Source organism: Anomalospiza imberbis, chromosome 5, assembly GCF_031753505.1.
Source record: "Anomalospiza imberbis isolate Cuckoo-Finch-1a 21T00152 chromosome 5, ASM3175350v1, whole genome shotgun sequence".
NCBI lineage: Eukaryota > Metazoa > Chordata > Aves > Passeriformes > Viduidae > Anomalospiza > Anomalospiza imberbis.
In genome coordinates this window covers 69,463,517-69,478,474 of record NC_089685.1, presented here as the reverse complement: position 1 = coordinate 69,478,474, position 14,958 = coordinate 69,463,517, and the positions used below count along the sequence as shown (strand labels likewise).

The 14,958-nt window shown below is 50.1% G+C and overlaps 1 protein-coding gene across 2 annotated transcripts; it reads right to left on the bottom strand.

Moving 5' to 3' along the window:
• Positions 1 to 7,892: 7,892 nt before the first annotated feature.
• TUBA8 (tubulin alpha 8) lies at positions 7,893 to 14,958 on the bottom strand. Of its 2 annotated transcripts, none has more exons than XM_068191851.1 (5): positions 14,911 to 14,958; positions 11,051 to 11,273; positions 10,268 to 10,416; positions 9,056 to 9,736; positions 7,893 to 8,212 (listed from the first exon to the last, which is right to left on the bottom strand). In XM_068191851.1, exons 2-5 carry the CDS (start codon positions 11,076 to 11,078, stop codon positions 7,925 to 7,927), a joined length of 1,146 nt encoding a protein of 381 aa, XP_068047952.1. In that variant the 5' UTR covers positions 11,079 to 11,273; positions 14,911 to 14,958; the 3' UTR covers positions 7,893 to 7,924. The 2 variants fall into 2 exon arrangements, with proteins under 2 accessions (XP_068047952.1, XP_068047950.1); XM_068191849.1 differs by lacking the exon at positions 14,911 to 14,958 and adding an exon at positions 14,652 to 14,856.

Below are 14,958 nucleotides of genomic sequence, written 5' to 3'. Positions count from 1 at the left end.
TGTGTGTCTGGTTTCACGAAATTTTCGCCCAGTCGCCACTATCAGGGATCCTGTTGTGGGAGCAGGGACACAAACAGAATTTCCCAACCCTTGAAACCTCCTCGTTTCAGCTATCAGAAATACAGGCTTCCTAAGACTTGCACTGGACCTCCTTTTCTCCCTGCACAGGTATCTAAAACAGCTGGTGAGTGAGCCAAGGAGCTGAGCAGCAGGCTCTCCTCCTGCCCCCCATTTCTCCTCTCTCAGTGGAGGAGCAGCGTTGCTTCTCGGTTTCCTTTGCAGGTCGGGGTAGGACTGGGTACCTCAGCGCACCAGCTGGCACCGGCACTGGGCAGAGATCAGGGAGCAGTGATACCCTCCTCGTACCCTCCACCCCATAATCATCTACCCTCACACTCCTCTCCCTCAGCCAGCCCAGCGCCCTCCCTTTCTCCCTGGCCTGCTCCAGTCTCCGTCCGCCCTCCCAAGACACCGGTTTCTCATGACAAACTCCGAGCTGTCCCTTCACTCCCCGTACCCCTGTGCCCGAGAAGGGCTCCCAGCTCTGCCGCTTGCTGTCCCTTCCCTCTCAGCTCCTTTTCCTTCCTGGGAATCTTGGGGTGCCCATGACGCTAAGGCAGGTGGTGGGCTGCAGCAGGGAGGCCAGGTTGGACGGGGCTCTGAGCAATCTATTCTAGCAGAATAATCTGTTCACCTGCTGAGGATGGTGTCCCTGCCCTCAGCACGGGGCTTGGAATGAGATGATTTCAAGGTCCCTTCCAACCCAAACTATTCTATGTTTCTATGGTCCCCCTGAGGTGCTGGCTCCAGCAGAGACTCACCCTTGAGGAGAAGGAAGCACCTAAGAGCGCATCACCTCCACACTTCTCTGGGATGCGACTGAAAGGAGACTTCCCACTCAGCTGCCAAACTACTCTCCGTTATTATTCCCCTCTCTATTTCCTTCCCTCCTGACACACTGCGCCTCCGGGATCCAGTCTCACAAACCAGCAAAACGGCTCCTTACCCATTCGCGCTCACCGCGCACCTGCTGGCGAGGGGCAGCGGCGGACGGCGCAGCGCGTCTGCCCGCAGCGGAGGAGCCGCTCCTCGGGGGGCTCGGCGGGGCTGCGGGGCTCGGCGGGGCTGCGGGAGCTCGGCGGGGCTGCGGGGCTCGGCGGGGCTGCGGGAGCCGGCGGGGCTGCGGGAGCTCGGCGGGGCTGCGGGAGCTCGGCGGGGCTGCGGGAGCTCGGCGGGGCTGCGGGAGCTCGGCGGGGCTGCGGGGCTCGGCGGGGCTGCGGGAGCCGGCGGGGCTGCGGGGCTCGGCGGGGCTGCGGGAGCTCGGCGGGGCTGCGGGAGCTCGGCGGGGCTGCGGGAGCCGGCGGGGCTGCGGGGCTCGGCGGGGCTGCGGGGCTCGGCGGGGCTGCGGGAGCCGGCGGGGCTGCGGGGCTCGGCGGGGCTGCGGGGCTCGGCGGGGCTGCGGGGCTCGGCGGGGCTGCGGGAGCCGGCGGGGCTCGGCGGGGCTGCGGGGCTCGGCAGGGCTGCGGGCGGAGCGCAGCGGAGCGGGGCGGCCCCGCCGCGTCAGCTCCAGCCCCGCCGCGCAGTTTTCATTTCCCGCTCGGCCGGGAGCAGGCACAGAAAGTGAAACTCGGAGCCGCCCTGCGCCGCCTCCCGGCACCGAGAGGGCTGGGAGAAAGGAGCCCAGGGGTTTTCACTGCCGGTTCTCTGTCCCTTAATACAGATCACCTCGCGTGTGCCTTCTGGGGCTAAACTGTCTGTCAAAAATAGCTTAGAAGCTGATGTGAAATAGCTGGTACTTGTTAAGCACGTACTGTTCGTTTGGTTATTGTAAAAGGGGTTAAAAGGGTAGTTAGGAGCATTTGCACCTGAGTAAAGCGCAACCCCCCCCCCCCCCCCAGGCGAAACGAGCCAGCCTGGACAGAAGTGTCATGGGCCAATCAAGCACCTTAAACCTTCATGTAAATGAAGGATCCCACCAGAAACCAATCCAAAGGAACAAAAAACATGATAAAAAGGGGGCATCTTACCCACTGAACCCGTGCCGCTTCACTTGGAATATCGGGAACATAGCTGCTCAAGGAAGAGGACCCAGTCCCGGCCCTGCAGCATCCCGGTGGGAATATTCCTGCTTGGCCCGCGGGCCCGCATGCTTTAGGCCTTTCTTTGTATTATAACAAATGCTGAAATCACTTTTAATACCGGGAGAGTGGTCCCGTCTTTAACACCGTCCACAAACAGCTGAGGACAGCAGGCGCTCCCAGCCCCGTGTCAGGAACCTCTGTGCAGCCCTAGCCGGCTTCGCTGAGCCGTGGGGAGGACACAGCGCACGGGAGGCTTTCAGCGGCGCTGTCTGGAGCCCGTCACAGCTGTCCTTGTGGAGAAGTCCCAGCTGCAAACCCTCTGGGCAGGTAATGGGGAGCCTGCTCACACTGCCTGCCTCAGTCGGAGGAAGCACAACTCTGCAGTTCTTAGCAGTCTGAGGTCTTCAGTCGAGGCACAGGGACAGTAAAAACCGTCCTGAATCGTCACAAGGGGGATGCGGGTACGTGCAGCGACTTCTGAGCACAAATGACTCAGTGGCTTTGTGGCAGAGGCTCTGAGCAATAGTTTAAATTTAGTGATGTTCCCTTTCTATTACTGGCTTGTGTGGCAACTGCCCAAGAGGAGGAAGGAAGGGAGAGAGAAGAACCGCTAAGCCATAAATTGCCTACAGAGAATGAAACCACCTGAGCAAAGTGCAAAAGGACACTGGAGGTTAAACAGGAACTAGATCTGCCAGGTGCAAGTTAGTAAAGCAGCGTGCAGTTGAAACTGCTTTTGGTAATGACCCCTGTGAGGGCCTGGGTGAAGCGATACGCAGAATAAATAAAGAGAGTCCACAACCTGGGGTAGTTATGAAGTGGGTATGTATGTCACTGCCCCGCACAGGTGAGATAGCTCTCCAAAAACTTGTGCCCCGAGCCTCAGTCGGACCCGCATCTTTATTCCCAAAGATGTTCCATATGCAATACATTACACAACTTTGCCATGCATATTCAACCCCTGGCCCCACCTGCCCTCGCCTCTCATGCTAAATATGTCCACGCCCTTCTGGGCAGGCGTGGTTTGCTGTGGTGGTCGCACGGGGGTCTCGGGGGTCTTCTGAGGCTGAAGATTTTGGTCTTCCTCATTACTGAACTTTTGAACTTCTCCTCTTTGTGTGTGCGCTTTCGGCCCTTCAGTGCTTATCTGTGAACGTCTGTCAGTCTTGATAGGCTTGGAGACAGAGGGGCTTCTTTATCTGGGTTCTTTGCATCCCTCGGGATTGTTCTTTTATGCAAGAAGCTTCAGAAATTTGCGTTTTCTTATGCCCTTTGAACCATGGCCGAGGTTTCTTAAGTAAAAGGTTAAAATTCAACACATAACCCTACAAGCTAAAATATAAATGCTTAATTTACTTTGTTAACTTAAGGGAATTCCAAAACTCTCTATTTCATGGGCGTTTAGTTAGGAGAATTACGTCTTAAGAATGTTTTAAGCTTTGCCTGCGGAACTCGGTCACGACACGCCACTTCCAAAGCAGGCAGCAGGCAGAAGCCTGAGCCCAGGAAACGGGCTCAGATGAAGGGATGGCCCCAGCTGAAAGGGGCAGTGTTTGAGTATCCAAACACACTGCCCCTTGGACGAAAGCTGCTAGCTCCTGATAATTGCCATGACACTCCTAAATGTCCAAACAGCTCCAGAAAAGGCATTGACTGCTTCAAGAGCACGGCTCCTGGTCACTGAGTGTCCTTACAAATAAAATCAATTGTAATGTTGGTGGCCAGGATGAGGTCTAAAAAGCCTTAGGCAAATTAAGAAATCCACACCCAGTGCTGTGGCAAATCAGCCGACATGAATTGCCTCATCCCAGCTGTGAATGTCCCAGTACTTCGGAGAGTTTCCACAGCTGAGTCATAGTGTAAGGGACTTATCCCACCTCGCAGGATTCTCGCCTCTTATCAGCCCCTTCTTTATCTGGAAACCCAGGCTGAAGCCTCAGGTGAGCACGCCCTTCTGCACCTGGGAGGCCCCTCCGTGCATCACTGGAGAAGCACGCAGCGGTTTTCCAAGCCGTGAGCACCAGCAGTCCAGTCTCTTACAGCACCTAGGCCGTTCCAGCGATGGTCCAGTGTTTGAGCAGCGTGCACTGCTGGAGCAACTTGGTTTTCTTGGTTTAGGAGCATTTTTTCTGCTCTACACCTCTGTACACAAGGCTGGGATCAAACCCCATTTCCCCCCAGGTTTCCCCAATTCCGTATTCTGGGAAAAACCCAGTCCGGGTTTTCCCACCATTCCGTATTCCGGGAAAAAATCCAGTCCGGGTTTTTCCACCATTCCATATTCTGGGAAAAATCCATTCCGGGTTTTCCCACCATTCCGTATTCTAGGAAAACCCAGTCCGGGTTTTCCCACCATTCCATATTCTGGGAAAAATCCATTCCGGGTTTTCCCACCAGTCCGTATTCTGGGAAAAATCCAGTCCGGTTTTTCGCCCATTCTGCATTCTGGGAAAAACCTAGTCCAGGTTTTTTCACCATTCTGTATTCTGGGAAAAGTCTAGTCCAAGTTTTCCCCCATTCTGCAATCCGGGAAAAAAATCCAGTCTGGGTTTTTCACCATTCTGTATCCTGGGAAAAAATCCAGTCCGAGTTTTCCCCCATTCCGTATTTCGGGAAAAATCCAGTCCGGTTTTCCCACCAGTCCATATTCCGGAAAAATCCGGTCCCGTTTTTCCGCGATGCCAATCCCGGCACCTTTAGGCCGGTGAGCAGCAACCCCGATCCATTCGATTTTCTTCATCTGGGTCAGTTTCAGGTGTGGTGTGAACAGCAGCAAGGCTTGCTCCACTTATTGAGTGAGACTCAGGGTGGGATTAGTGAAATTCCTGCGAAAATCAGCGTCCAGGGAAGCTCCGGGGCGTCAGCGAGGAGGAGGAGGAGCAGGACAGCCCCAGGTGTGGTCAGTGAGGATGAGGAGGGTCAGACCAGCCCCAGGTGTGGTCAGTGAGGATGAGGAGGGTCAGACCAGCCCCAGGTGTGCTCAGTGAGGAGGAGGAGGAGCAGGACAGCCCCAGGTGTGGTCAGTGAGGATGGGGAGGGTCAGGGCAGCCCCAGGTGTGGTCAGTGAGGATGAGGAGGGTCAGACCAGCCCCAGGTGTGCTCAGTGAGGATGGGGAGGGTCAGACCAGCCCCAGGTGTGGTCAGTGAGGATGAGGAGGGTCAGACCAGCCCCAGGTGTGATCAGTGAGGATGAGGAGGGGCAGGACAGCCCCAGGTGTGGTCAGTGAGGATGAGGAGGGTCAGACCAGCCCCAGGTGTGGTCAGTGAGGATGAGGAGGGGCAGGACAGCCCCAGGTGTGGTCAGTGAGGATGAGGAGGGTCAGACCAGCCCCAGGTGTGGTCAGTGAGGATGAGGAGGGTCAGGGCAGCCCCAGGTGTGGTCAGTGAGGATGAGGAGGGGCAGACCAGCCCCAGGTGTGGTCAGTGAGGATGAGGAGGGGCAGACCAGCCCCAGGTGTGGTCAGTGAGGATGAGGAGGGGCAGGGCAGCCACAGGTGTGGTCAGTGAGGATGAGGAGGGTCAGACCAGCCCCAGGTGTGCTCAGTGAGGATGAGGAGGGGCAGGGCAGCCCCAGGTGTGGTCAGTGAGGATGAGGAGGGTCAGACCAGCCCCAGGTGTGGTCAGTGAGGATGAGGAGGGGCAGGGCAGCCCCAGGTGTGGTCAGTGAGGATGAGGAGGGGCAGGGCAGCCCCAGGTGTGGTCAGTGAGGATGAGGAGGGTCAGGGCAGCCCCAGGTGTGGTCAGTGAGGGTGAGGAGGGTCAGGGCAGCCCCAGGTGTGGTCAGTGAGGATGAGGAGGGTCAGACCAGCCCCAGGTGTGGTCAGTGAGGATGAGGAGGGTCAGGGCAGCCCCAGGTGTGGTCAGTGAGGGTGAGGAGGGTCAGACCAGCCCCAGGTGTGGTCAGTGAGGATGAGGAGGGTCAGACCAGCCCCAGGTGTGGTCAGTGAGGATGAGGAGGGTCAGACCAGCCCCAGGTGTGGTCAGTGAGGATGAGGAGGGTCAGACCAGCCCCAGGTGTGGTCAGTGAGGATGAGGAGGGTCAGACCAGCCCCAGGTGTGGTCAGTGAGGATGAGGAGGGGCAGGGCAGCCCCAGGTGGGGTCAGTGAGGATGAGGAGGGGCAGGACAGCCCCAGGTGTGGTGAGTGAGGATGAGGAGGGGCAGGGCAGCCCCAGGTGTGGTCAGTGATGGTGAGGAGGGCCCGGCCCTGCTAAGGGCAGCTCTCAGGGGGGTTACTGTCCCTGCTGGAGTGGGTGACCTCCGGGAATCTCTCAAAGGACAACAGTGACAGCATTTGCAGGGCAGGGGGAACTCCTGGGTGCTCCTGGGGCGCTGCTCAGGCTGTGCCAAGGGACAATCCCTGTGCCCCAGGACAGGAGAGGGGAGCAGCACACCTGAGCAGGTGGGGCAGTGCAGGCACGATCCTTTTTCTTTCTCTTTTTGATTTCAGCTTCCCAATCCCATCCCAGTGCCTCTAGTCCCCTGCCCAGTCCCTGCCTAGTGTGCCCCAATGGAAAAGGGGTTTAAATTGAGGGCAAAACCTCCTTTTTCATTATTCTATGTGTTTAAATTGAAGGGGATCCACCTTCACCTGTGATTTTAAGGGTATCAATTAAAGAAAAACTTGCCTTTTCCATTATTTAGGGTTTAACTGAGGGGAAAATCTCCCTTTTTCCAACATTTGGTATTTAAACAGAGGAGGAAAGGGCAGAACATAGAGAAAAAATGGCAGGAAAGGTGAGGTGAAAAAGGAGAGGAAAAAAGGGCAGAAAACATGAGGTGGAAAAAGGATGAGTAATATAAGGGGGAAAGGCTGGGAAATGTGAGGTAATTAACACTCATGCGTTAATTAACTGAGAATTTATGAACACAACTGTGAACAAAGGAGAGATATTGTCTCACTTTTTGAGAGAAAATCTGGCAGAATCAGTCCCAGAAAGGTTTTCAGGTCTGAAAGTTCGCAGTCTTGAAAGAAAGGCAACTTGGGTATTTCTAAGAATTGCCTTACTTTTTATAGGCAGGTCCTTCTTGAAAGGAATTCTGTATTAGCATCATAAAATAATCCAGATTCTGAAATGAGCAAGGAGGATCATAAATGCATGTAGGAGAACCCAATCTAAAAGCAGGACAATATCTCACTTGTTGCACAAAGGTGTTAATAAATTCCCAACTAGTTTATGCATGAGCACCTAGGTACTTCATGCATAAGTGCCCAATTAATTTTTCCATGAGCATCCAATTAAATCTACTTTCCTTATGCTTTAGCATAGCTTCTTGGAGGACTTCTTCCACGATCTTCCCAGGCACAGAGGTGAGTCCAAGAGGTTGGCAGTCACCAGGACCCTCCTTTCTGCCCTTTTTAACACTGGGGACAATGTTTCTCTTTTTCCAGTCCCCTGGGACTTCACCTGATTGCCACGACTTTTCAAATATCCCGCAGAGTGTCACAGCTGACTGGGGATTCCATAGAATCCCGGCTTGGGCAGGTGTCCCTGTTGGCTCTGCTGCTCCTATGCAGGAGCAGGAAGCAGGGTTCTGCAGCTTTTTGGGATGACCTACATGGAATGTAGTGAGTTCATCGTGTACACAAGAGCTTAGAGAGGCTCCCATTAAGTGTGCAAGGGAGAGCAAGTCTTTTTACATTACTGGGAGTGGTGGGGCATTACCACAGCTGATGATATCGTACAGGATAATTTGCCTGTCATTTATGCAATAAAAAATGTCTTCTCCTCAATTTATGTTTATAAATTTAACGTACAGAAAAGCTGACCTAATTGTTGACGAATGCAGTACAGTGATGCAGAGACAGCTCTGTGCTCACCAGGAACAAAATGTATTTTAAAATTACTCCCCATCATTCTCTTCTTCAAACGAGTCAGTTCCCACTTCTTCATAGTCCTTTTCCAGGGCAGCCAGGTCCTCTCGGGCCTCTGCAAACTCTCCCTCCTCCATGCCTTCACCCACATACCAGTGCACAAAAGCTCTCTTGGCGTACATCAGGTCAAACTTGTGGTCAAGCCTTGCCCAAGCCTCGGCGATGGCCGTGGTGTTGCTCAGCATGCAGACTGCCCGCTGAACTTGGGCTAGGTCTCCACCAGGAACAACTGTAGGAGGCTGGTAGTTGATCCCAACCTGGAAACAGGAATGTGAGACAAGGCTGTAAAACAGCAGGAGGCATTCAGAGAGCTGAAGAAAGGTGAGTGAAGTTACAGATACTCACCTTTGTAGTATCTGTAACTTTGTGAAGTTACAGATACTCACCACTAGAGTGGTGCCAGATGGCAAATGCCATTACAAATGTCAAAGAGCATGAAACACACTCTAATATCTATACTATTCTACTGTTTAATGCACACTGACAAGTTTGTAGCTTTCTTAACAGCTACTGAACACAGAGTTTCACCAAGATACTCACTAGAAACTAACATAAAACGTTGGTTCCCACTTGGAAGTTTTCATTGTTGAAGGAGCTGTTTGTGTGACAAATACTTTTCCACTGGTAATGCCTGTATTATTGTTGAAAATATATTTCCAGACACTGCTGTGTAACCAGTGGGGAGAGGCTGTATAATATTTCTAGGTTAACTAAGCGATTCCCTAATATCAGCATTTCCTGTATTAATTTTATCAGCTTTGGTATTTCCTCCATTTTAGATTGTGCCTCAGAGGCAATGCTCATTGGCTGTTCCAAAGGTCAAATCTGAAATTAAAACTTCTTTCAATTTTAATATACACACTTTGAATTTCCACTTATTTAAATATTTAAGAGCCTGTGTCAGTGGGATGTCCAAAGGAGAAAAGGCACGTTTTATATAAATGCATCCTTCTTATGTTCATTGGGAAATATCTATATTCCCCTGTGTTCCAGGGGAAATAGGAGAAATAGATGAGATAGAAAACTTTAAATACAAGTTTTCTACTAGACTGAACCTCCCCTTTCAACACTAAAGAGAAGCTTGTGGCAGCCCTACTCACCTTGAAGCCTGTTGGACACCAGTCAACAAACTGGATGGTTCTCTTGGTCTTGATGGCAGCAATGGCCACGTTGACGTCCTTGGGGACGACATCGCCCCGGTAGAGCATGCAGCAGGCCATGTACTTGCCGTGCCTCGGGTCACACTTCACCATCTGGTTGCTGGGCTCGAAGCAGGCGTTGGTGATCTCGGCCACCGAGAGCTGCTCGTGGTGCGCTCTGTCGGAGGAGATGATGGGGGCGTAGGTCACCAAGGGGAAGTGGATGCGCGGGTAGGGCACCAGGTTGGTCTGGAACTCCGTCAGGTCCACGTTGAGGGCGCCGTCGAACCGCAGCGAGGCGGTGATGGAGGACACGATCTGGCTGATCAGGCGGTTGAGGTTGGTGTAGGTGGGGCGCTCGATGTCCAGGTTCCGGCGGCAGATGTCGTAGATGGCCTCGTTGTCCACCATGAAGGCACAGTCAGAATGCTCCAGTGTGGTGTGCGTGGTCAGGATGGAATTGTACGGTTCCACCACAGCAGTGGAGACCTGAGGGGCTGGGTAGATGGCAAACTCCAGTTTGGATTTCTTTCCATAATCCACAGAGAGGCGTTCCATCAGCAAGGAGGTAAATCCAGAGCCGGTACCACCACCAAAGCTGTGGAAGATCAGGAATCCTTGCAGCCCAGAACAGGCATCAGTCTAGAAGGCAAAAGAGAAAGTGAAACAGCAGCAGCTGAAAAATGTGGAAAAGACTTTGCTATGTGAGCTGAAGGAGTGAGCAGTCCTAGGCAGTATACAGCATGGATTTCATGTCAAGTTTTCCTGGGAAAGGGCTGGTGATAGTTCCAACCTTTCCTTTCCTCACTGTCTCAGCTTGTGACAGAGGGATCTGTCCGGGCCTCTCTCTCTCTGATCTTCACACCGCTCTGTTATTCTAGCTGAAACCAGCAATGTACAACTGCATAATCCACCCTTCAGTATTGGTGCTGTAGGGCTGTGCTAATATTTAAAAATTACATATTTGTAACCACTTTATAAAAATGCCTGGAGGCATGCAGCTGGGAAGTCAGCTACTGGGCTTCTCTCTTCTGGTATGTCCAAGATACCGTCTGTATGACTTGCAATCTCTTTTCTGAACCATTGGTATCATTTGCAATTAACAAGCTGTTAGTTCTGCCCTTCTTTCTTCTGCGGAGTCCAAACTGCTGTTTCAGAACTACTGGGACTTACCAGCTTACGGACACGATCCAGCACCATATCAATGCTTTCCTTGCCAATGGTGTAGTGGCCACGGGCATAGTTATTGGCTGCATCTTCCTTTCCAGTGATCAGCTGTTCTGGATGAAAAAGTTCCCGGAAGGTGCCAGCCCGTACTTCATCTGAAGAAGAAAGAGAAATTGTAAGAAAATTCTGGTTGTTGTTGGCACCAGTGCACGCTCTCAGTCACAGGAGCTCATGATGCCAAAAGACAGATGCTGATGGAGAAGGGAAATGTCTCTGGAGCATTTTTTCATTGCTGCATTTGTTTGGTTTATTGTGCATCTTCAATACAGCCACTTATCTTCTCATGAGCTTGTCGGTGACAAGTACAGCCTGCATCCACAAGGCCCCAGAAAAAAAAGTGTGAAGAAATTCAGGTGTCCCAATTTTTAGACATTCTTCTGTTATTGGAGGGAAGAGGTCAGGCTCCCGCTTTGAATCTAAACTGAAGAAAAGCAGAATCTGAATGGCAAAAATGTAATGATAAACAAACTTAAAGTTAATTATTGATGCAAAGGGAAGTTGTACACAACACGTGTACCAGCTATTAAACTGCTGGGGATCCTCTTGTTTTTATGTTTGTAAACACCTGTGATAGAATCTGGCATCCACAAGAAAATTCATTTCATGCTACCTAGTGGTAGCCTGAGATGCAAAGGGCCACTTTGTGCCAGTGAAGACTGGTGGCACAGCATGGTGATATGGGGGAAAAGCAATCTCATCTCCATTTTGCAGGTTTATTTCTATACTGACCTACCACAGTTGGTTCTAAGTCCACCATTACAGCCCGTGGCACATGCTTCCCAGTGGCTGTTTCATTGAAAAATGTGGTAAAAGAGTCATCAGAGCTGAGTTTGTCCTGCAGGTCCTTGAAGGTGCCATCAGGCTGAATGCCGTGCTCCAGACAGAAGAGTTCCCAGCACGCATTTCCTATCTGCACTCCAGCCTGGCCAACGTGGACAGAGATGCACTCACGCTGAGGGGAGAGAGGAGAGGCAGGGTCAGAAAAATCAGTGTACCTTAGCCCTCCTTGTTCCTTGTGGTTAGCTTTTCCCAGTGTATTGCTTTTCCAAAAAATCAGTGAATTGTCACTGTCAGCTGTTCATTTGGTTGTTCAGTCCCATGACCACAATGAGATTGCACATGCACATGCCAGATATTTGGACAGTTCTTTACAAAATTGAGATCTGTGTGCTGTACTACAGAAGTATATTATAAAACAGTCAGGAAAAATCAATTTCAATTACACAAACCCCACCTTTCTTCCTGGATTGGCCCTGCTGAGAAGCACATCCCAGTTTAGTTTATTTTTACTCCTGGCTGGAACCTGACACAGCCATGTGGCATCCTTCACCCTTATGTAACCCATGGCAGGTGATGTCTTTTGATCCTTCTACCCTCTGATAGCAGGCTAGCGTGGAAACTTGGAAGAGTTGCTTTCACCTAAGGAAATTATTCCAGATTTTCTTGGTCTAAACAAATGTTCCTTCCAGCTCCTGAGCAGGCATTAATTTTACATCAGGGGTCCATTGCTTGTCAGGCAGTGCCATTGCAGTACAGTGTATTTGCATGACTTCCAGCATTGTTTCTGTGGCAGCCAGGAGGAGAAAACTGTGTAACACCAGGCTAAAGCAGGCAGGTGTCAATTGCTCCAAAATCCTGTACACTTAAAAGTACGGGAGCATGAAGGCCCCGGTGCTGGATTTCACAAGTTCACAAGCAGAATTATAAAGCAAATACTTCTGGGTTAGTCCCATCAATTGCAACACTGGGTGTAGCGAAAGGCATTTTTTTGAGGAGAGAGTGGTTTCAGGCATGTGGAATTTTTCAGATTTGGTTTCTGCTTTGGAGCAATTAAAGCTGCCTGAGCTCTGGTTTTGTGATCCCCAGGGCCCTGTCTATACTAGGGAGTAAAAAAAAAAAGTCAGGTCATAGTACTGAACGCTGGCCTGTGATCTCCTGTGCTGATTGATAATTCAAAAAGATTGGCACCGTTTTGGCTTAGGCCAGTTAATATTTTTCCAGACAATGCTTGGGCACCATGCAGAAAACAATTCATTGTCAAGAATGCTTTCCAGTGAGCAGCTCACTGACCAGTGCCAGGCTTTGGAGAGGGGAGGAGAATTGAGATGCCCAGCTATGAAGCAGGCCTGGCTTTAAGGGCAGGGGATGGTTCTCACTCATTCTTGTTTTGTAATATTGCATTTAGAGATAACCAATGGCGCTCTCAGATTTGACCAGTTTTTTGTTTGTTTTTTTTTTTTTTAATTAAATTCTGTAACTGCTTACCCAGCAAAATCATTCTGTGATCTGAGAATTAAATTTATCCTCCCCAAAAACTAAATTTTCAGTCACAATGTGTCACCAGCTACATCTCTGGAGCAGCGTTTTCTTCACAAATTGACATAAATTCATGTTTAAGAAACACGACTGAAGACATTTTTTCAGAAGCAACTAGAATTTCAAAAGTCAGCACTGCCCCAGCTAGTCATCCCCAGAAGTTCAAATGAACATGAAAGCTCAATTTAAATCTTTAATTCAGTGAAACAAATTATTTCTATTCAGTACTAATTTCTAAGCTGAAAATTTTGTTTGACTCTGCAAATGCACGTGCTCTCAAGCGTACTTGCACAACCCTGTTTTTGTCAACTGAGTAGTGCTAAAGTCTCTGAGTTATTTGAGTGACAATGGGGCTTCATAAGTCAGTGTGTTGCAATCTGGAGGATTATTCAGGAGACACCTAAGGCATATTTGGGCTTAGAGAATTCAATTAATGCTGACTCGTCACAGGGCAGGCTCCTGCCTTTTCTTTCAAATCCCAGTGTGAATCTGTGAGGCTGGCAGGCAGCCAGAAAAATAAGGGTTTATTTTCTTTTCAAACACAGCAATGAAGCCAGCTGGCTTTTAAAAAGAATACCTTTTAAAGCAAAACTACAATTACAAGTCAAGCAGTATTTTAAACATAAAACCTGGAGGATTTAGAGGAATTGGTCTGTTTTTTTCACAGATAGAACAAGTAAATGCTGCCTTAGGAAGTTAATATTGTAAAGCTTCATATAGGACTGTAGTTGAAGACATTTCAGAGGAATGTCTTCAACTGTAGAGGAATTGGTCTGTTTTTTTCACAGATAGAACAAGTAAATGCTGCCTGAGGAAGTTAATACTGTAAAGCTTCATATAGGACTGCAGTTGAAGACATTTCAGACTGAGTTTTCAGCTGCACTAGTTTGAAACTACATCTCAACTCTGCATTTTGAGCCATTTCAACTTCTCCTTCCCCAGCAGAAAATATTCTGGAATTTGGAAATACTCTGCCAAAGAGAGAAGAGAGTGAAAAAGAGGTTTCTGACTTTGCATAGTGAACAGCATTAAAATAGAGGCCAGTCTTTCACTAGGGAAGAGGGTGGGCCTTCTTCAGCGTCACAGTCAGAGTAAACTGATCTTTGTGTGATATTTTAATTTGGAGCCTATTCCAAACTCATGTTTCACATCTCACCACTAACGTCTGTAGACCCAGGACAGGTCTAATAAAGAAACAGTAGAAAGGACCAGATCCTTTGTGAAACTAAATCTTTGGGACAGCTTTGGCTCTTAAAAAAACAAACTAATACCTGGCTCCAGGATTTACTGCAAAAGGCAGACTTTAGTCTTCCAGCTGTTCCACAAACACTCTCACTTCCCTAGGTCTGGGAAGCCTGTGGAAGTATTTTGCCCGTGAGATGAGCTGGCAGAAAGTATCATAGTTCTTCCTCTGCACCAAAATTAGACCCAGTGCTACAGATATACTGGGATAAAAGGTGAAATGGATTTTTCACATTCGAAGATTTTTTTCACATTTTGAAAGATTTCTACAAATTTATAACAAACGCCCAACACTTAAAAACAAAGGGCATTTTTCACTGACTCAAATGCATACATATATAAAAGGATTCATGGACTCCAGAAACACACATGCATACCTTGTATAGCTATGGACAGTATAGCCATTGGGGCTAAATTAATTTGAAACAGACACAAAGGTAAAAAACCTTTTTTGGTTTATTTCTAAAAAAAAAAATTGTCTCGTATGAAGATGAACTGGTGTTGAGAAAATGCAGTCACAACAGAAAGTACCAAACAGCTAAGACTCCACATATAATTTATCTTATAATCCCACTAGTTAGGGACTCTCTGAAGAAACTTAAGGCAGTAATGCTTCAGTGAGATTTTCTGCACTCCCTTCCCATTTTCTTACGTGGTGAGTGGTGTGTGAGATCAGGGTTCGGTGGCAAAACCTGCTGATAACGACAGCAGACCCCACTGCCCTCCCTCGCCCACGGCCCTCCCAGTCCCCGTGCTCCCCCATCCCCCTTACCATGGTGTCTCCAGAGGTGCTTCCCTCCCTTAGGGATCACTGGTGGCAGGTCTGTGCCGGAGCCTGGCTCTGGGCTGCAGGGCAGCAGGCACCCTGGGCCCGGCCCCGGCACCTGCTGCTGCGCTTCAGCGTCACCGCGCTGCGCGAAGAGGTCACCCTGCTGCCTCCACCACCCCTCCTGTGCAAATCCACCCACAGAGCCCGGGCTCAGAGACAGCCCAGGCTTCAAACTCCGTGCAGCCAGGGCTGGCACGCTTACTGATTTGGAGCGTGGCCACGTAACACATTGTACGCTGTGCTTTCTCAC